The sequence below is a fragment of the Phycodurus eques genome, chromosome 14, assembly GCF_024500275.1.
Source record: "Phycodurus eques isolate BA_2022a chromosome 14, UOR_Pequ_1.1, whole genome shotgun sequence".
Lineage (NCBI taxonomy): Eukaryota > Metazoa > Chordata > Actinopteri > Syngnathiformes > Syngnathidae > Phycodurus > Phycodurus eques.
The window spans coordinates 1,931,304-1,953,960 of NC_084538.1; the positions used below are offsets into that span (position 1 = coordinate 1,931,304).

General features: G+C 41.5%; 1 protein-coding gene across 4 annotated transcripts; it reads left to right on the forward strand.

Annotated features, from left to right (window-relative positions):
• The first annotated feature begins 1,204 nt into the window (after positions 1-1,204).
• loxl3b (lysyl oxidase-like 3b) lies at positions 1,205-21,131 on the forward strand. 4 transcript variants are annotated; one of them, XM_061696693.1, is made up of 16 exons: positions 1,205-1,291; positions 4,510-5,008; positions 5,812-5,975; positions 6,269-6,486; positions 8,494-8,559; positions 11,433-11,489; positions 12,348-12,558; positions 13,155-13,335; positions 13,846-14,000; positions 14,711-14,881; positions 17,890-18,049; positions 19,162-19,405; positions 19,502-19,617; positions 20,324-20,460; positions 20,633-20,744; positions 20,829-21,131. In XM_061696693.1, exons 2-16 carry the CDS (start codon positions 4,657-4,659, stop codon positions 20,900-20,902), a joined length of 2,418 nt encoding a protein of 805 aa, XP_061552677.1. In that variant the 5' UTR covers positions 1,205-1,291; positions 4,510-4,656; the 3' UTR covers positions 20,903-21,131. The 4 variants fall into 4 exon arrangements, with proteins under 4 accessions (XP_061552677.1, XP_061552680.1, XP_061552678.1 ...); XM_061696696.1 differs by lacking the exons at positions 8,494-8,559; positions 11,433-11,489 and adding an exon at positions 16,750-16,905; XM_061696694.1 differs by lacking the exons at positions 8,494-8,559; positions 11,433-11,489.
• The last annotated feature ends 1,526 nt before the right edge of the window (positions 21,132-22,657 follow it).

Consider the following 22,657-nt stretch of genomic DNA (forward strand, 5'->3'; position numbering starts at 1 on the left):
CCATCGAGAGATAAAAAATCTTTAATCTTATAAAACCTGCAATTTTCATGGCTACCCGATAAATCCACTTTAAATCTCGTAACATTCTGACCAAAAATAATTTAATTCTTGAAAGAGTGACTTTTTAAAAATAAAATACGGTATACAACTGGAAAGAAATCTGACTCGAACACTTCATCCTCAAATTTATGACTACAGCATTCTTGTAGGATTATGTTATTCAGGGAAAAAGTGTATTCTTATGTAACTTTTTACTTAAAGAATTTATGACTATAATGGTGCAACATAGAGTTTCCAACTTAATAAAAAAACAAAAAGTTATTTTCAAAAATCAAAATGTACAATATTTTTACAGGAATAAAATATTCTCATCTGACGTTTTTCTTAAAAGTATGTCATGCAAACAATTGATTTCTTGTAAACTTGTAACCTTTTTCATTTTAATAGAAAATGTATTTCATCCCCCAAAACATGACTTAATTCTTGCAATATTCTAATAGACTTTTTGATTGAAAATATATGTGACGAGCGTTGCATAAAAATATGACTTCCTGGAAGAATATCACTTTCTGGAAAAATACCCCCCAAAAAAACAACTCAACATTGATTAATTGTATGCAATAGGAACTACATCAAAGACCTGCACTCTGGCCACGATTGTCAACATATACAAAAATGTAAAAAGGAAATGTAGTCAATTTTTGATCAATTTGATCTTTGGTCTTATTAAATGATGCAGCTGTTCCTAATGAAGTGTCTGCTGCTGTTGCGTTATGTATTTGAGGCTCACGTCACGTGCTCGTTCAATGAGAAATTCGCTTGATACATTTTGAGTAAAGTTAGCTTTTTTTTTTTCTTATTTGTTTAGTTCTTGCCATTTGGGTAAAGTTAGCTTCTTTTTTTTTTTTGCTCAATTCGTGCTATTACACAAGCGCCAGACGTCCATGAAAGAGCCCGTGTGTGTGCCTCCCAGGAATTAGACCCAGCCCCCGCCGCCCCTTCTTTCCCCTCCTCCTCCTCCTCCTCCTCCTCCTCCTCCTCTTCCTCGGCCAAACTGTACAGCTGGCAATTTACAGACACCACGAAAAACAACACGACGTTCGTCCCACGCGTTCCCCCCTAGCCACACCAGCAATTAGACGGAGCCAAGTGTGAAGGACTTTTTGTGTGTCACGTGTGCCCCCCCCCCCTTTTTTTTTCCCACCACTTTTTTCTGGAGCATTTTTTTTTTTCCTCCCCAGAAAACAAAAGCCGCGGAACCGTTGCACGCTCCTCACTCGGCATCAATAAGGTAAGCACGCACGTGTACACAATATAATGCAACAATATTGGAAAATGTAAGGTCAAACGTGCAACTTCTTGTCGTGTCCAGTTAAGTATATTTGAACGGCTTGTGTGTGTTTCCATAAAGGCAACAGATAAGGCACATTATCCCAAATTTTACTGTCAAAACTACAAAAGCATGTGCTAGTTGGTATGGTAAATGCCCGATATGTATTCCACTGGGCATCCTCCACTTTTCATGAAAATACAACTTTATTCTTGTCATATTGCGTTTTTGTTGTTGTTGTTGTTTTTTTTTTAAAGGAAATGTTTCTCTAAAAAAATATCTTGAAACAAAATGCATCTTAATTTTAGGAAAAAATGGCTTTATCTTATAAAAATTCTCTCTCTCATAGTGAAAAATACAGCTTTAACTCAGAAGAAAAATATCGAAATAATTCAACGTTAATCTCGTATTATTACAATTTCACATTTTTTTAAATCTTGAGAAATACAACTTTAGTCTTATTAAGAAACCTTTACTTGGAAAATATTACTTGTTAATCAAATAAATATTTGACTTGGTTCTCGTTCATCTTGAACTACTTAACTACTTTTTTTTAAATCATGGAATAACTTGATTTATTTCAAAAGGTCAGACTCAAATATGATGAGCGTTTTACTTGGAAAATGTGTCTTTCTAATGCCGAAGATGAAAGAGATATTAGTTTATTCTTGTAATATAACAAGTACATTAAGAATATACAATGCCTTCATGAAAGGTCATCTCATTTTTATCAGGACTGCAAGAAGTTTACCCCAGGACTCTTGGGAGGACCATTCTGTGGAGTATAGGAACTATTACCTGTGCTGAAAAAAAAAAACCCCGCTCGGGGGAACGGTACTTTCAAGACGTCCAGGGAAAAGTCCCGTAAATTTGACATCCCGAAGATTGTTGTGAACATGCCTGCCAAATTTGAATGATTTAAAAAAAATAAGAATAAATTGCCACGTATGTAAAGTGAGGCTTCTTATGTGTCGGAATGGAATATATCCCACCGAGTCGCCGCGGGGCTTTTACACGCTGCAACAACGAGGCGCTCTAAAGTAGCCACACCAGCGACGAGCCCCTGTCCGCACAATTAATGTTACGTCGGATTAAAGAAAAAATCTGCCCCCCTTGTTCTTCCGCCGGTCTCTTTTTGACGTGCGCACACTTATGGGCGACAATGAGGCCCTCTAAAGTGGCTACGCCTGCCCAAAGTGTGGGAGGGACAAGTCAAAGGCCCCTGTTTTAGCCACGGCCCAAAAATCCAGACAACGCCGTAAATCTGACTTCACGCATGTTTTCAGCATTCTATTCAAACATGTAGAAAGTGTTTTGGAACAAATGTCTCAATTCACTTTACAGGGTTTTGACGTTTACAGCCAAATGTCCCGTTAGTGAAGACCACAGCTCCCATAATGCATTGCTGCTTCAGCTAGCCATCAAATGAATGAATCGGTCTTGTAGGAGAGGTTTCCTTGTGGCTTCTGCAAACTATTCCCTCCCTCGTCCCGACCCAGACGGTCCACGCACGCGCGCACGCACACGCAAACACGTGTGAAATGTCCCCACTGTGATGTCGATGTCGATGTCGTCTGCTGGTTTGAGCAGCAAAAACAACTTGTGCAGCCGCCGTGCAAGTGAGGTCGGCAACCGCTGGGAACAATGCGGGGAATCGAACGAACACAATGCAACGATCAGTTCGCTTATCACACCAGGTGTGTGTTTGTGTGTGTGTGTGTGTGTCATGTTCTTGGTCCACTTTTTCATGTGAATGTGAAGGGGGTGGCAAAAAAAAAGCACTGGGAAAGCTTGAAAAGAAAAAGACATTTTGAGTTCATGTTCTAATGAGAATGAAGTCATAATTTGCGGTGTGGAGGGCATTTGGAAAGTCTTTCGTCTTGTAATACGTCTCATCATTTTTTGGGGGGAACTTTTTTCTCAAAAATACGCGGCTTTTATCTTGGGAAAAAAAAACAAGTTTTAATCTTGAAACTTTTCATTTTGAAAGAAATACGACTTCAGTCTTTGAAGATTGTGACTTATTCCTTTTTTCTTGGAAAGAAATATGACTTCAATTTAAAAAAAGAGAGACTTTTGAGCTTGAAAATATTCAACTTTTTATCTTGATAAAATAAGACTTTATTCTTTGAGGATTTTGACTTTTTTGTTTAAAATGACTTTTGAGCTTGAAAATATGCAAACTAATTTTTTTCTGAAAATCCAAATTCCCCTGCCCCCGAAAGTATGACGTCTTGGAAAAATATAACTTTATCCTCGTAACATTGTCTTTTTTTAAATAAAAACAATTGTTTTAATCGGGGGGAAGGGGATGGGGGGGGGGGGGGGGTGATTTGAATTTTTAATTTTACATTTTTTTTACTCATAACGTGACAGTACCTTTCTAAACAAAACCGCGACTTTATTCTCGATGGTATTTCCTTTTGGTTAACCAGATTTTTTTTATAATGGCGCACCTTTTTATCCTAATACGGCTCCTGATGGGAAAAAGTGTCAGTCGTGTTTGGCAGCGGGAGACTCCAGTCTGGTGGTTTCTGTCCAAACACACCACACCGCTGGATTTGTGCGGACCCCCCCCCCCCCGTGTTCCCCTCCCACTCTCCACACACAGAATGTTGTCAATAGCAGGTTTATGTAGCGTATAACAGGTCGACAGCGACGTACGTTCTATTTCCTGTCCTATGAGTTGTGGCCGAAAAGTGCTAAATGCTATTTATTAATTGCTGCTTATGCCCTTCTGTTTAGATGCAATCTGGATTTTGTCAAGAAATTTGTAACGCGTTTATTTTTTAAGGGTAAAAACACCAATCACAGTCTAAAGTATTTGACTTTGTAAAAACATACTTTAAGAACGTACGTAATTAAATAGAATGCAAATCATTAAATCGTTTTTGCATCATGATTTTATGCAATAATTCAATGGACATTGGAAGCTGCAGTAAGAGTCATTTTTCTGCAGCGCATAATGAGTAGCTATGTATTTGTTCCTGCACCTATTGTGTTCAAATATTCGTTGTTTAAAGTTTTACAACTACCGCCATATCGACGCTACGTTTGTTAGCCCGTCTATGGCTTTTCTCATGTGTTTGCATTAAACTAGCAGACTTTCGTAGGTCAAAGTCATGTGGTTTGGTGAAAAACATCACGTGTAATTCTTTGTTTTATGTTTCATTTTGCAGCAAACTTCAACCGGGGCCACTTGGGCGAGAGACGGCTCGCAACTTGAAATTGGGGCACTGGGAAGTGAAGGAACTGCTGTATTTGTTTGGGACGTGGACGGACATCAAGTCAAATCGAATTTGTCTGTTTGACCTGTAGGCGTAAGAATGTCGGCGTGGACCGGCAGACGTTGGGTCTGCATCCTCTTCTTCCTCGCCTCGTGGCGGCCCCGCTGCTTCGCTCAGACGGCGACGGCGACGCCGCCGGCCGCCGCCCCTCGTCCGTCCACGTCGCCGCCGCCGTCCTCCGCGCAGCCCCAGACGGAGAAGCTGAAGGTCCGACTGGCCGGATTCCCACGCAAGCACAACGAGGGCCGCGTGGAGCTCTTCTACAAGGGCGAGTGGGGCACCATATGCGACGACGACTTCTCCATCTCCAACGCCAACGTGCTGTGTCGACAGCTGGGCTTCGTTGAGGCCATCGGATGGACGCACAGCGCCAAATATGGCAAGGGCCAAGGTAGGATGTGGAGCAACTACACTGCGATTGTGCTTACATCTACTTTTCTACGGGAAAGCATGAGGCCATTTGGGGCATCTAGGCTCGAGCCCCGTAATGTCTCCCTAGTATCGAATGACGATAATAATCTGTAGAGTTCTGCTCGCTCACGAAAGTTTCATTTTAATTAGGAAGTATTTTATTTCTCTTCCAAAAGCTGAAACAGTTCGTTCGGGACTTTGGGCAGAAGTCTGCCTAGCAACACGTTGCAATTGTGTGACGTGCCCTGGAAAATAATATGAGCGATTCTGTTGACTCGCAAAAACGTTCTCACTTATGATTTTAACCCGCTAGTACGTAGAACTTTATTTTGATTCGAAAAACAACCACAATATTTTGGGGCAGTTATAATGGTGCCTGATGAAGTCTGCCTAGCAACAAGTGACAACTCTGTAAAGTGTCCGGGAAAACCATCTGAGTAATTCTGGCTAGCTAAAATGTAATCTAATTTATGAAGTTTTATGAACACAACAAAATTAGACATTAGATGGCAGTTATGATTGAGCCCTATGAAGTCTGCCGAGCAACAAGTGGCCCTCAAACTCTTTGAGTTTGTCATTAACTCACAGAATAATTTAGGATTTTCTTTCTATTCCCCCAAAATGTATACGTGTAGAAGTTTTAGGGGCAGTCATGCCGAAGCCCCATGAAATCTGCCTAGCAACAAGTGGTCGTCCAAGTATTTGATGTGTACCCGCAAAGTTTTTTTCAGTTGGATTTTTATGCCCCACGAAGTTTCCCTTGCTGCTGTAATTGTGTTGAAGGTAAGATCTGGCTGGACAACGTGCAGTGCGGCGGCAGCGAGCAGAGCATCGGCGCGTGCAAATCTCGCGGCTGGGGCAACAGCGACTGCACTCACGACGAGGACGCCGGCGTGGTCTGCAAAGACGAGAGGATTCCGGGATTCGCGGACGCCAACGTCATCGAGGTCGGTCCAGCTGGAGACTTTGGTCTTTTCCATCTTAGACGACATTTGACTTGTACTTTTACCTCAAACTTTGACCTTTGCTATTATTTGAGCCTTTACTTTTGCCTTGTTCTCTTGGATTTGACCTTTTTCTACTACTTTACCTTGATCTTTAGCCTTACCTCTACCATTCCTTTACCGTTGCTAATCGGCTTTTACCTTTTACCATTTAATCAACACATGTAATACGTTTACTTTTACCTTTTTTTTTTTTTCATTTTTTCTTTTTTTTTTTACAAAATACCTTTAACAAGGCTCACGTGGACGAGAACAAGCTGGAGGAGGTGCGGCTGCGTCCGGTGGTGGCGGCGGCCAAGAAGCGTCTGCCCATCACGGAGGGCGTGCTGGAGGTCAAGCACAAGAACAGCTGGGCGCAGGTGTGCGACGCCGGCTGGACGGCGAAGAACACGCGCGTGGTCTGCGGCATGCTGGGATTCCCTCACGAGAGGAAGGTCAACAAGAACTTCTACAGGTCGGTGGCGCCGGTTGCCGTGACGACAGTATGAGGTAGAAACAGTTGTGTTTGTATTAAAATAGCTAGAGACCTCAACAAAGGGCAACGAGTCCGAAACATGGATCATCGTTTTGCACTCCAGTCCTGTAGGTGGCGCTCCAGCTGACCATATGAGTTGTAGTTTTTAAAAATAATGTATTCTTTAAAAATATATAATTCTTTAACCACATGTAAAATATAGTTACTATATAACACTTTGAAAAACATCTAAAGAATATCATTATATTAGAATAAAAAACTTATATGTATATAATATATTTATCTTGAATGTAAAATGGATGAATGTTTATTATTTATACATATTTACCAATATGTAAACAATATGATTGTATTTTTTTTTAAATAAAACTAAATTGCGTAATACTGAAAATATACTGTATGAAATATATTATATTTCCATGCATTATTCACTGAGAAATGAAAAGAAATGCATAACAATATATTATTTATATTTGAAATAAATGCACATTATTGATATATATTTAACTCCATATAGAGAGAATGTAATTAATTGTAGTTTAAAGAAATGAAAATAAAATACACATTATTGATATATTTTATTAGCAATATAAAAAATATATATAACTAGATTATATTTCTATCCATTATCCATTATATATGCATTAAAATGTGTCTAAAAATCCTGATAAACTCCAATGACAGTGTCAATTAAATGTGAACGTTATTAGGTGGACATTTTGTATTGGATCCCATTCGATGGTGTACCTAATAAAGTGTCCATCCAATACAATATTATTCTGTGATGGGTTAGAGTTTTTATCCCCGTCGCGTGGCTCTTTTTGCTTTTTCGAGAGCAGAGAATGTCACGATTGTGACGCAACTTGCAATTAGAAGCAAAAACAAAAATGTCAAACCAACTCAGAGTGGCGCATGCGGCGTTTCCCGAAGCTCCTGAATCGGAGCTGCAGCAGACTGGCAGATTGGACTCCCGTGGGGATGTTTGTCTTTCACATTCCAGGCGGTGAGAAGAAGAAAAAAAGGCTTTTATATATAAACGTGCATGTGTGTCGTGCAGACGTCTCGCAGGATCTCGAGGAGAATTGTGTGTGTGTGTGTGTGTGTGTGTGTGTTGTCTCTCAGGTGTGTGTGAATCCTTGGCGGGAGCACACCACATCCTGTGCTTGGGATACTGCACATCTGTTAAAAGGGATTTTGGTCACAAGGGGCTTCTGGTGACCTTGTTAATGATGTAAAAGAGGGATTTGCGTGTGAGTTAGCAGGAGAGCAGCAAAAAAAAACAAACAAAAAAAAACTTTCCATGAAAATACCTTTACTATTACTACTTGAAACATATGGGTACCTTCATTTAAATGATATCAGATGGTAAGCGGGACAAAGTAGTTTGAGTTAATGAATGAGCCTTAAAGCACAAAGACCGGGGCCCAAAGGTCGAGCGCTGGACGCGAAATGTTTGGAATATCTGTGTCGTTACGTTTGACCTCAATTGAGGCTGCCGACTTGCGGAATGTCGGCGTCGCTGTTCCCAGATGACCCCTTCGCCACGCTGTAAGAAATCGACGCCGTGAGAAACATAACATGCCTCAAGAAACGTACGCTGTACGAAACGGAAGCTGGGACACACTGCAAAAAAAAAAAAACATACACTGGATGAAACCATCGCCATAAGAAAAAAGAAAAAACAAACAAGGACATGTAAGAAACATACATTAAGGAATAACGCAAACGATAAGCAACGCTACACGAGCAAACACACTGTGAGAAACAAGTGCTACAAACAAGAAACACGTGGAAGAGCTGTAACATGTGCGCTATGACATACCACTGTAACACGCAACAACTCGCACAAATATAAGCCAAAAACTGTAAGAAGCAGTTCTTCTCTAACATCCACACCGGAACAAAAATACAATGTACAAACACGCTGCAAAACTGTTGGAAACTTAGCAAGACGTGTGACGGCGTGTGACTGTGTGGCGGTTGCAGACGTTTGCGAAAGCGCGCCGCCGAGAGGGTCTCCGGGTCAAAGGTTAACGTGTCAGCAGGTGCCAGGTACTCTGTCGCCGGGGGGAAAACACACCCGCTGCACCGGCCGCGTTCTGTTTTTCTCCCTAGAGTAGCTATTAACTATATTACACTAGATAGATGGATGTGCCATTAACCATTTGGAACCCTTTAAACTTTTATCACATGCAGCATGTTGATGTGCGGCTTTGATTGACAGCTTAAGTTGACGTTAGTGAACTTTTGAAAAGGTCAACCTGTGCTGTGTGAGTCTTTGGCTGTTAGACGAGTGCTCATTTACATATAAGGTGTGTAGATGCGGAATATGCTTTGTGACGGGTTCTTCAACAACAAATTTGGTACCATCGTAATTCATAATTCAGATTCCGAGACTCACGGATTTATATCACTCTGGCAACCAGTTGAACAATGGCTAGAGAAAAAAAACATACTAATGTGCAGACTAATTCTATTGAAGTGTCACTGTATCTTCTAGTGGTCTTGTTGAAGAGCCCACCAAAGTTCTCCTGGTCGATTGTTCTTGGCTCATTTACAACCCCAATTCCAATGAAGTTGGGACAGTTTGTTAAAACATAAATAAAAACAGAATACAATGATTTGCAAATCATGTTCAAGCTATATTGAATTGAATACACTACAAAGACAAGATATTTCATGTTCAAAGTGATCCACTTGATTGTTTTTAGCAAATAATCGTGAACTTGGGATTTTATGGCTGCAACACGTTCCACAAAAGTTGCGGACAGGTGGCAAAAAAGACTGAGAAAGTTGAGGAATGCTCATCAAACACGTGTTTGGAACATCTCACAGGTGAGCGGGCTCATGGGGAACAGGTGGGTGCCAGGATTGGCTAGAAAAGGAGCTTCCCTGAATTGCTCAGTCATTCACAAGGAAAGATGGGGCGAGGTTCACCTCTTTGTGAACGAGTGCGTGAGAAAATACTCCGCAACAGTTTAAGGACAATGTTCCTCTACGTACAATTGCAAGGAATTTAGGGAGTTCATCATCTACGGTCCGTAATATCATCAAAAGGTTCGGAGAATTTGGAGAAATCACTGCATGTAAGCGGCAAGGCCGAAAACCAACATTGAATGCCGGTGATCTTCGATCCTTCAGGCGGCACTGCATCAAAAACCGACATCGATGTGTAAAGGATATCGCCGCGTGGGCTCAGGAACACCTCAGAAAACCAATGTCAGTAAATACAGTTTGTAAGTCCAACTTGAAAGTCTAGTTTGCAAATCAAAAGCCATTCATCAACAACACCCAGAAACGCCACCGGCTTTTCTAGGCCCGAGCTCATCAGAGATGGACTGATGCAAAGTGGAAAAGTGTTCTGCGATCCGACGAGTCCGCATTTCAAATTGTTTTTGGAAATTGAGGACATCATGTCCTCCGGGTCAAAGAGGAAAAGAACCATCCGGACTGTTATGGATGCAAAGTTGCAAAGCTGGAAGGTACATACAGCTTTTGGAGAAACATACGCTGCCATCCAAGCAACGTCTTTTTCACGGACACCCCTGCTTATTTCAGCAAGACAGTGCCAAACCACATTGTGCATGTGTTACAACAGCGTGGCTTCGTAGTGCGGGTACTAGACTGGACCTCCTGCAGAACAGACCTCTCTCCCATTGAAAATGCGCGGCGCATTATGCAGCGTAAAATACGACAACGGAGACCCCGGACTGTTGAACACCTGAAGCTGTACATGGAGCAAGAATGGGAAAAAATTCCACCTACAAAGCTTCAACAATGAGTGTCCTCAGTTCCCAAACGTTTATTGAATGTTGTTCAAAGAAAAGGGGATGTAACACAGCGGTAAACATGAGCCTGTCCCAGCTTTTTGGGAACGTGTTGCAAGTTAATGATTATTTGCTAAAAACAATCAAGTTGATCAGTTTGAACATGAAATATCTTGTCTTTGTAGTGTATTCAATTCAATATAGCTTGAACATGATTTGCAAATCATTGTATTCTGTTTAAAATGTATGTTTAACACTACGTCCCAACTTTATTGGAATTGGGGTTGTAGTAAAGTAAACAAATGCCATAAAAAAGAGGAATTGATTAGCGTTTTATATAGTATGTGAATTGACCCAGGGTAAAAAGAAATTGACTTATGGTAATAAAAGACCCATGGTATAAAATTGAGTTAGATGATATGTGCGAGCTTGACTCATGAATTGGAAATGTGACTCATGGTAAAAACTGACCAATGGGAGAAAATTACCCCAGGTAAACAATTGACTCGTCATATAAATAACCCATGGTAAAATTGACTCATAGTATAAGAAAAAATTGTAAAAACATTATGAAGTGAGTCATGTTAAAAATGGACCCATGGCAAAACTGAAGAAACTTTAATGAAAACCTTAATTTGTGGTAAAAAATGACTAATGGTATAAAGTTGACTCATGATAAAAAAAAATGACACATGCTCAAATTTGACCAATAGTAGAAGATGACTCATGATAAACAATTGACTATTTGTAAAAAGGAGAAAAAAAATCATCCTTTCGTATTCCATGGCATTTGTTATTTAAATGAATGGATTGTGCGTCATTGTTAACACGAGCAGATGTATGGTATAGTCGTACACTTTGAATCATTGTTGAATGTGGTCAAAAGTATTTGGACCCATAAACATTCACCACAATGAACGTAAGTGTCCACATACTTTTCACTTTGATTTAAGAAGCATGTGTCACTTGCAACCATGGCATGGAACAGTCTACAAAAGATACAATATGAGAAGTCAGCATCTTTCGTATGATGTGTCAGATAACGTTCGCCGCTACGTGTCGTGTTGAAAGTGACACATTCCTTCTTGAAAATGTCTTCCTCATACGTTTATTATCGTGGGCTAAAAGTGTGCAGTCTAACCCGTGTTTACCTTACAGGCAGACAGCCAAAGCTAAAGCTAACGCTAAGTCTAAACAGAGCAGCCCTGCTCCAAGGTAATGTGAGCGCTAACCGTGTAGCTGCTACAAGCGCACTTTCAACAATTATTCTCAGGTTGTATTAAGGGAGATTGTTGTACCGTGTAGGACTCTTTATTACAGTCCTGTTCTTCTGCTACGTCTTGCAGTTTTGTTTTTTTACTCATGGTAAAAACTGACCAATGGAAGAAATTGACTCATGGTATAAATTGAGGCATGGTAAAAACTGAGCAGTGGTAAAAATGGACTTAAGGTAAAAAAAATATATATATATATATATATATATATCGTGGTAAAAACTAACTAATTTTAAAATCTATGGTAAGAATATTAATGGTAAAATGTGACTCATGGTAAAAAACTGACCCAATGGTCAAATTGGGCTTAAAATTAGTCAACGTAAAAACTGACCACTGCTCAACATGGATTTATGGTTAAAAAAAAATATTGTCATGGTAAAAAAATGGAGTCATGGTAAAAAAAATAACAAATAAAAAATGACTCATGGTAAAATTGACAATGAAAATTAAAATGATAAAAACTAAACAATGGTACAACTGACTCCTGGTTAAAAACTGACCCGTGGTAAAAAAAAAAAAAGGACTCATTGTAAGAATTGATTCATAGTAAAATCTGACCAATAGTTAAAAAAAAAAAAAAAAAAAAAAAAGGCTGACAGTAAAAATTGACTCACAGAAAAACTTTTGTCTTGATAAAAACTGACTGATAGTAAAAATTGACCTATGGTTAAAAAAAGACAGCTGTTAAAAATCTATTTATTGTAAGGGGAAAACAATATCCATGGTAAAAATTGACCCATGGTAAAATTGGTCTCATGGTGAACTTGTGGCTTGCCTGCTCCCCCCGGCCCCGCAGGTTGTTTTTGCAGCGTCAGAAGAACGTGTACCACGTGCATTCGGTGGCGTGCACGGGCACCGAGGTTCACCTGGCCGCCTGCCCGCTGGAGTTCAACGGGCCCAATGGCACGGCGTCGTGCCGGGGCGGCTCGCCCGTCGTCGTCAGCTGCGTGCCGGGACCGCTCTTCGTCCAGCAGAGCGCCAGACTCAAGAAGAAACCCAAAACTTCGGTACGGTCCCACTTGTTCGTGGTCGCCCCGCCCCGTATTGTGTGTGTCCATGTTTTTGTTCCAGTACATTTTGACATGTGGTGGCTCCACAATGTGTGTGTGATCGCTCCACAATGTTGCGGTTACTCGACAATGTTGTTTGTGTCCTTGTTTTTGTTCCAGTAGACTGTTGTGTGGTCTTTCCACGATGGTGCAGTCGCTCCATAATGTTGTGGTCACGACACAATTTTGTGGTCACGCCTCAGTTTTGCGGTTGCTCCACAATGTTGTGTGTGTGTGTGCGTCCATGGTTAAGTTTTGGTCACCTATTGACATGTGGAAGCTGCACATTGTTGTAGACGCTCCTTAATGTTGGGGTTGCTCTGTAATGTTGTGTGTGTGTCCATGTTTTTGTTCCAGTAAATTTTGACGTGTGGTGGCTCCACACTGTTGTGTGTGTGATTGTGGTCACTCTGCAACGTTGTTCATGTGAATGTTTGTATTCTGATCACCTCCAACATGTGATGTTTTCCACAATGTTTTGTACCTCCGTGTCTACCCATAAACTCCAACATGTGTTCTCTCCATAATGTTGCATGCGTCTTTGTTTTTGCCAGAGCAACGTGCGGCTGAAGGGCGGGGCCCGGCTGGGCGAGGGCCGCGTGGAGGTGCTGAAGGGCGGCGAGTGGGGCAGCGTGTGCGACGACCGCTGGAACCTGCAGTCGGCCAGCGTGGTGTGCAGGGAGCTCGGCTTCGGCAGCGCCAAGGAGGCCATGACGGGGGGGCGCATGGGCCAAGGTGAGACGTGCATGCACTCACGCGGGCGCGCCCACACACAAACACACACACACACACGAGGAAGAGAAACAAAAGTTTCGCAGACGTCGGTTGTGTGACTTGACCCCAGAGACGTCAACTTTGTACTCACAGGCCACATTTCTCTCCTAAATTTTCCTTTCGAGTTTTTTTTTTTTTTTTTTGTGCAGTGAAGGAATGCTGACAGACTCAAGTTTCACTTTATCATTATGTGCAAGAAATATGAAGGATTTCCTTCATGGAAAGCACAAGATCTGGAATTTTTCATCAGTGATCAATCAAGGAAGTGATCAATCATGAATCCCAAAATCCAAAATGTGAGGTTTTTTTCATTACAATTCCTCTTTTCAAAAAATCTACGAAAACATTTTTTTCCCCATTAAAATGTGTTGTTTGCCACGTTTCCATAAATCAAAGTTCCAGGTTAAAAGTATTTTCCCAGTGCCTGTAAACGTTCCATAAATATTCCGTTTATTTATTCATTTTTTTCAGGAATGGGTCCCATCTACATGAACGAAGTGAAGTGCACGGGCCACGAGCGTTCCATCTGGAGTTGCCCGTTCAAGAACATCACGTCGGAGGACTGCCAGCACACGGAGGACGCGGCCGTGCGCTGCAACATTCCCTACATGGGCCTGGAGAACTCGGTCAGAGTGACACCTCTCTCTCTCCCTTGCCATCACCACATCTCTCTTTTGGCCAGCAACTTCAGCAGCTCGTGTGTGATTGGCCGCACAGGAAAATGGTTTTTCTTTTGCTACTAATTGTTAGTGACGATGTCACACGATGCCGTGACATCATCACGATAACTTAGCATCTAGTCAGCTAATTTGATAACGGAAAGCACTAATGAACTGATATGGCTTCCTCACTGGTGTCAAGACGAACTTTGTCACTGATACATGTGATGGCTCCACAACCTTGTGTGCATCCACGTTTAAGTTACAGTAGAATTGAACATCTCGTCACGCCACAATGTTTTCCACAATTCCTGTTAGATTCTAGCAAGTGGCACTCCACAATCTTGTGGTCGCTCCACAATGTTGTGATTGTCATGTTTACCTCCAGTAGATTCTGACACGTGGTCGCTCCCCAATTGTGTGTGCGTCCTGTGTAGTTCATTTGATTTGTTAGTAAAAAAAAAAAAAAAAATACAACAATAATAATAATCTTGACAGCAGTGATGTGAAGCTTTAACATGGACTATTTCTGGTTGGAACCAGCTAATATTTATCCATGGAAATGCTCACGAAGGCTCTAGTGGGATTCAAAATATATATATTTTTTTTAAAATTGGGCACTTTAGTTTAGATCCCACCGGACCTTTGCGCTAACCCCCCTCGGCCCCGCCGCACAGATCCGACTCGGAGGGGGCCGCACCCGCTACGAGGGCCGCGTGGAGGTTCTTGGTGCCGACACCAACGGCACAGAGGTCTGGGGTCTGATCTGTGGCGAGACCTGGACCACCAAGGAGGCCATAGTGGCCTGCAGGCAGCTGGGCCTGGGCTACGCTAACCAGGCTAACCAAGTAGGTCGCTAACACTTGACGCCATTAACATAATATAGCGACTATAATATACTGTCACGTTCAAAATGAACCTCCTCTTATTTACAGTAGGAAGGGAACTGCATATACATTCCCGGGTGATTAGCGATTGTGCCCCCAAGGTAATATTTCTGCGCAGTTCCTTCACAACTTGACAAACAAAGACGTTTATCGTTTAACACTCGCTAAATAGAGTTCTTTGGGGATACGCCAATGTCTCACGTGAAATTTTCAACGTTTTCGGCAGATTTTCCCTAGAATTCTGGTCAATTTGGACTTGTTTGGAGAAAGAAGAATCCAACTGCGTGTCGGGCTGGTTCTTTGATGCTGGCTTGTCAATTTATTTGCGTTATGCCAAATAAAGACATTTTGTGCGACATCATTAGCTGATTTTCCCGTGAAATGCAACTTTTGTTCCACTCTGGAGTCGCCAATGTCTGCAATGTGCAGGGTCTAGCTTGGCAATGCCCCACTTCCCCACAAATGAATAATCGCTGAGCCCTTTTGAAATTTGAGACATTGCACGTCACGTCATTTCAATCTGCAACATGTTGTGCAAACTAATAGGCTGATTTTCCAGAAAATTATGGCCGGAGATTCCGGTGAAAGTCTGGTTGTGTTCATAAGCTGCAGGATCTGGTGGGGCACCGCCCCACTTGTTTGCCCCCATATGGCAAAATCGCTGCGCTCTTTTGCGTCTCGCATCACGTCACATCAATCTGTGAATTCTTTTACAAAGCCGATGGGCTGATTTTCTTGACATTTCTGGGGGGGGGGAAAAAGTATTCAAGTGTTCTTCTGAAACTCAAACATTTTGTACAGATTTTCCTGATATTTTTTTTCCAGGAAAGGTTTAATTTCCCAGCGAGAGGTGCCTCGATGGCTAAACATCGAACAAGCAACCCCGTTTTTTAGTTGCGCTTTGTGCTTGAAGTGTGACAGTATATTATAACTACCAACTTTTCTTTGTGGCGTGCAAAGAAAAGCATCCCGACTCGGCCTCGAACGGCGTTCCCAATCCAAGTGGAAGCGCCACGGTCCAAGCGGTGACCTCATCCCACCCCCGCTAAAAACCCACGCTGACATTCTAACCGGACCGCCTGACTCACAGCACACATTTTCCACAGCCCGAGTTCAACTCAACGTGCCAAGATCTACTGTATGGAAGTATATCTGTGCAATCGGAGTTTGAATTTGAATTTTTAACTCTTGAGGGGTTTTTTTGTTATTATTTTTTTAATTTAAAAAATTCAACATCTTGAAAAATGGTGTATAAAAAAAAATATATATATATATATATATATATTTTTTTTTTAAATCAAAATCTCTGAAAAATTTGTGTAAATTCAATCTCTAAATTCAAACTGAGGTGGCATAAAAAATATCATCAGAGGTGAACAATATCCGTAAGCAGGGAGAAGCAATCAAACCTCTCAATTCAGCCCATGTCCAGCCAATCACGTCACGCTCCATTGGTCATGTGACACTGACACTGCAAGGATGAGTAGCCTTTTCAAATATTCAGCGTTATAAATTCAGTCTGGCATCTTCTTTGAATTTAAATTTCCTACGGTAAATTTTGGATGGTGCTAACAATTGTTGGTCGGCTTAATATCTTTACGAACATATTTGAGTTAGTGGTCGCTCTAAGACAATTACTAACAAGTTCCAGTTATTGGTGTGTCTAGCGCAGCGATTAAAATTCAAACACAGATGTCACAGATGTGAGTTTGGATTTGAATATTGAAGTTTGTACTTGAATTTTGGAATTGGCAATCCGAGAGTCAGGGACAGCGAGCGCGTGCGCCCCATCCATCACTGACTGACTCCCGGCAGGGCGTGTTCCGCAGATCCGGATAGTGGGCGGCCGCAGCGCGTACGAGGGCCGGGTGGAGGTTCGGGTGGGCTCCGAGTGGGGCACGGTGTGCAGCGCAGGCTGGACCACCCGGGAAGCCACGGTGGCGTGCAGGCAGCTCGGCCTGGGCTACTCCATGCACGCCATCACCGTAAGTGCCCGAGCTGCGAAGCTCCCTTCCAAAATAAGATTGCGAGCCGCCTTGGAAATCCAATCTTATTTTGTGAGTTACACCGCACGGCGTCCAGTGCGGCCGTGGGCAAAGCGCACGCGGCCCCGTCTGCTCTTTCATGCGGCCCGTCGAGCATTTACACGCTCGAGAGTCTTGGAGTTTTTGTTGCATCCTTTTTTTTCTTCCTGAAATGTGTTCATTCAACATTTTCTATTCATTTTGCATTCATTGATCTCATTAAATAATGATTTCATTGATTTATTGTAAATAATACAATGACATTTTTTGTTACGTATACATTTCATTTATTTATAAAAAAATATTGAATAGTTAATGTATGAAATATAAAAGAAAAATAATTACATTGAAAACTAAATGAAATAATTGAACTTATATATCGGAAATAATGTAAAAATCTTTAAGAAATCTGTATCTTTTTACTTTTTTAAAATGAATTTGTTGGTTGATGTATTTATTGCAAATTATAAATATTAGAAGAATAAAATGTTACATATGTCTATTATTATGATACATTTTATTAAATGATTGTTTACCTTATTCGTTATAAATGCAGTAATAGTATTCCAATTATTTTGCATATACATATAGCTTTCTTAATTCAATAAATGGTGAATTTATATATTGTAAATAATACAGTACAGTCGTACATTTTTACAGTAGTACATTTTACATTTAGGAATTTTTAAATAAAATCATTGGTTCATTTAATAAAACAAAATTAGAATGAATTACTCTTACTCTTATAATGTTATACAAACAAATGTTTTCCTTTTCCGTTCCCCCGCTGACCAGTGATGTGGCCTGTCTGTCTGTTTCAAAAATCAAATGTGGCCCTTCAACACAAACGCTTGCCCGCCCCTGGTTTTGTGATTACTTCCTGAGTGTGTGCATTCTGAGCCCTGATTGGCTGGCCGCTCTGCGTGTGTCCCGCCCACCCCCAAGGAAACGTGGTACTGGGACAGCAGCAACGTGACCGAGATGGTGCTGAGCGGCGTCAAGTGCACCGGAAACGAGATGTCGCTGACGCAGTGCCAGCGACACAAGACGCTCAGTTGCCAGAAGGCCGCCGCCAAATTCGCCGCCGGCGTCATCTGCTCAGAGAGTGAGTCGCGGGGGGTGGGGGGGGGGGGGGGGGGGCGTCTTTTACGGGATATACTTTTGAAACAAGATTCCCGTACAAGTGTATTATTATTACGGTTAATAACCGTGACATTTGGTGCGGTCTGATTATCAAATTCGACATTCGTCCGTGCTTATTTGCGGTCTGCGTGATCTGGAGGGGCACTGCCCCACTTGTCCCCCAAATATAAAAACGCTGAAATATGTTGAGGTACGCTGACATCAGTTTAAACCGAACTTTTGTGCGACTTTTATGGAACGACAACTCATCATTAGTCCATGTCTAATGTTTCCAATCTGTGAGTTTTGATGCGCCCTGCCCCACATTTGCCCAAATGCAAAGTCGCTGAGCTGTTTTGAGGTTTCCTGTTACCTCGCATCACATTGGGACATCTTTTGTTGGAAACTGCAAAATTTGGGGCTATTTTTTCCCGGTAAAACTCCACTTTTCTTGAACTTTGGTGTTTCCAATGTTCACAACCCGTGGGATCTGGTGGGACACTGCCCCGCTTGGCCCCCAAATGCAGAGCTCTTTTGAGGTACGCTGGCATCGGTTCAAACAAAGTTTTCAGCAAACCGTTTTTTTTTTTTTAGTCAAATTCATCTTTAGTCCATGTCTGATGTTGGCAATGTGGGGGATCTGGTGGGGCACTGCCCCACTTTACCCCAAAATGGCAAATCACTGAGCTGTTTTGGGCTATCCTGGCATCTCACATGGGATTGGGACATCTTTTGTAGAAAACTGTGAAATTTGGCCCAACTTCTCGAATTAAACAGTGTGCGGGAGCTGGTGGGGCACTGCCCCACTTGGCCCCCAAATGCAGGGCTCTTTTGAGGTACGCTGAAGTAAGTTGAAACTGCTACAGTTTAGTGACATTATAGGCTGATCTTCCGAAAGATTCCGGTCAAATTTGACTTTAGTCGGACTTTAATCTGGTGGGGCACTGCCTCACATGCCCCCAAATGCCAAATGACCACTGTCGAAACGTGAACTCTCCACTTTAATTTACATGTACAGTTTGAAGCCTAGCCAATGAATGGTGCGTTTGAAATGTAGAAAATGTGATTCAAAGGTGTTTTGTATTTGGGGCACAGCGGCGTCCGACCTGGTCCTGAACGCGCCGCTGGTGCAGCAGACGGTCTACATCGAGGACCGGCCCCTGCACATGCTGTACTGCGCCGCAGAGGAGGACTGCCTGTCCAAGACGGCCGCCGAGGCCAACTGGCCCTACGGTCACCGCCGCCTGCTGCGCTTCTCCTCGCAGATCCACAACATCGGTCGCGCCGACTTCAAGCCCAAAGCCGGCCGCCACTCGTGGGTGTGGCACGCTTGTCACGGGTAAAGAAAACAAAACGCACACAAGTCAAGGGAGCCTTGCATGTTCTTGTGGATCTTTCTTGATGGTCTCAAACTTCCTCTGACTTTTTCCTGTAGGCATTACCACAGCATGGACATTTTCACCCACTACGATCTGCTCAACGCCAACGGAACCAAAGTGGCCGAAGGGCACAAAGCCAGTTTCTGTCTGGAGGACTCGGACTGCCAGGAAGGTCCACGCAAACCTTTCTTTCATACCAATAGAATATTGGAAAATATCTTCAGCGTTGTGGTTTTGCAACCCACTGCAAACAACAACCAAAATAATTCATTCTGTCATAACATTATATCTCATCATAATTGTTAAATGTTTAATTTGGAGTTTTAATTTGTTTTGTCAATGTATTGTCATTTTAAAATTCTCCAAATGTATGAATTATACAAACATTTCAAAATTATGATTGAAAACGATTATTGCTTCAATGTTTAAATTGTGAAAATGTCATTCTTTTTATTTTTTACACTTTTATTTTTTAAAAAAAGAATTGTAATTGTTTACGTTTGAAATTTTAATTTCCAAAAAGTTTTTTTCATCTTGCCATTTTACTGATGCAACTTTTACTGACAAGAGTTACAATGAGTTAATTTGTGGCTCTTTAACAGCATTAGAATATTTTGGTGAACTTTTTTTTTTTTTTTTTAGCTTGGGCTATTTGTACCATAAATGCGTTTCAGCCAAGCAATCAAGTTCCAAAAATTAGGTCAACAATAGTTTGCGTTGTAAAACTAGAAATAGTAGAGGACCACCCAAGCAGACTTGGGTCCCTTAACGGCGCTGTATCAATCGAAGCTATTATCATTATTGTTGTTATTGTTTCTCCGTGTGGCGTTGGTGTGTACCTATTGAAGCGTCCAATCCGAACCCTGCGCCACCCGCAGGTGTATCCAAGCGTTACGAGTGCGCCAACTTTGGAGACCAGGGCATCACGGTGGGCTGCTGGGACCTGTACCGCCACGACATCGACTGCCAGTGGATCGACATCACCGACGTCAAACCCGGAAATTACATCATGCAGGTAGGAGCGCGCACACGCACACGCACACGCCGTTTAGCGTCGCCCACCCGACTAGGATACTTGCTTCTGCTCGGCCAATTCCTTAGCCCGACCCCAACTTTTTTTGTTTACTTTTCCTGGTCAACCCCAACGTTTCTTTTCTTTTTTGGGGGCTTTTCCCTCGCCCACCCAGGTGGTCATAAACCCCAACCTGGAGGTGGCCGAGAGCGACTTCACCAACAACGCCATGAAGTGCAACTGCAAGTACGACGGCCATCGAATCTGGTTCCACAACTGCCACATCGGTAAGCCACGCCCCCCAAACAAAAGTCTTGCGCTATCTCGGTCTTGTTTTGTTCATTTTGTCTGTCGCCCAAACCCGCCCGCAGGTGACGCCTTCAGCGAGGAGGCGGAGAGAAGGTTCGAGAAGTTCCCGGGACAGTTGAACAACCAGATTTCTTAATCCCAACATCCGACGGACGGACGGAGATGTCACACCGGACATTTTCTGCACTTGCTGTCATTTTGTATTTTTTTTTCGGCGAAACGAAAGGGAAGATTTCGCTTTTGAGAATCCGTCTCCGAGCCGTTCTTAGTTATTTTTTGGGATTCTTTTTTTTTTCTTCTTGTGAATGTATTTATTACCTGTCAAAAGGTGCTCTAAAGATTCCCAGGATTATTTTGTGAGGTGCTGTGCTGTTTTTTTTTTTTTTTTTTTTTTTTTTTAGGATTTTATGACAATGGATTGGATAGAAAAAAAAGATGTTTTTTCAATACACTGATGTAATCACACCTGCTGCACACAATTAAATGAGAGGTTTAATTGGTAATAATGAACTTTTGACGTTTTCTTTTATAATTCACTTATAAAGGGACATTCGAGAACACACCAAGTCGGGTTTTCATGGTTTTTTACTTAGATTAGAATTTTGGTTACCTTCTGAGGTTTTTTAAAGTAAATGAAATAAGTTGAAATGAAATGCAGTTGTTTTTTTTTGGTTGTTTTTTTTAATTGGCTTTTAGGGGCCTTTTTTCCATGCAGGTCTGCATGTTAGAGGGGCACCTGGTGCGCCAATTTAGATGGCTGTTGAAGGGCCTTCAAAAGTCTAGGAAAGTGTTGCGGGTGCGCAGGACTAAAGATCTACAAGTGTGTGGTATCACAACATTTGCGCTGTTTTCAATGAGCAGACGCGTACACGATGGTTTTTCTTGGCTGCCGCGTGTCGCTCGCGTGCAGAGTCGATTTCTATCGACTTAAGCGCTTAGTTGTCCACTGGTTCCTGCAATCCTATTAAGCGTCATGTTGGAGGTGTGTTGTAATATAAAAAAGTATGCGTGTAGCTCACTAGCGCCCTTTTTGTGTTTTCGATTTTTGTTTAGGTCAGCAGGCCTACTTTAAGATTCAAAAAATGTACATGACTTGTAAAATCAGTCATTTTTATTATATATAAAAACAAATATATTCGTTTTTATTGACAAATACAATTTGGAAACACCTGAATTGAAGCAGATATGTTTTTATTAGAACATTTTTGAATGAGGTACATATTGTTTTTATTTTTAAATGAAATCAACATATTTATGGAAGTTTTCCATTTTTTAATTAAATGTAAATTAGGGATATTTTTTTAATTATAAAATGGAATGTAAACCTTTTTATTTTAAAATTTAAAAAATCTAATGTACTTTTCATTTAAAATGCAAAAACAATCAAGGCAAATCTACGTTATTGTTCATTTTAAATCAAGGAAAAAGATTTCGGTGACTAAACAAAACGAGACTAGTTTGATAAATAAAATCCAATCTGCTTGTACTCTTCTGCCCTCTGTTGGTTTTGGCGTGCCAGTGAACCCGTTTATTAACTCAATCACTTTATTTTTGCTTCTTATGTCGACTTCAACATAGAATCGACTTGTATTGCAAAGACTATTTTTTAGCCTAAGAACATAAATGCCCAAGTCATTTTCAACTTACTGTCACAATATTAGTATTTTTTTGGATGATATCTGCGTAGATTGTCAGTCACACAAAGTGGAACGGAGGTAACTGGGCTCTTGTAGATTTTTCCTTTGTTTTCTGAAAACCTTCAACAACAACTTGGGCTACTATGCTATTAGGCTAACGATTTAAAACACTACACACTCATCAAATAAAACCAAGTCAGTAGAGTCTACATTAATTTATTGGCATTACGTTGAAAATTACAAGTACATACGCA

Bases quoted from the DNA above. Each gene is read 5' to 3' on its own strand.
- loxl3b (XM_061696696.1), top strand. From the start codon at position 4,657: ATGTCGGCGTGGACCGGCAGACGTTGGGTCTGCATCCTCTTCTTCCTC. The intron at 5,976-6,268 runs GTCGGTCCAGCT...ACCTTTAACAAG, and splicing joins CGGACGCCAACGTCATCGAG to GCTCACGTGGACGAGAACAA. The intron at 14,001-14,710 runs GTCAGAGTGACA...CCCGCCGCACAG, and splicing joins ACATGGGCCTGGAGAACTCG to ATCCGACTCGGAGGGGGCCG.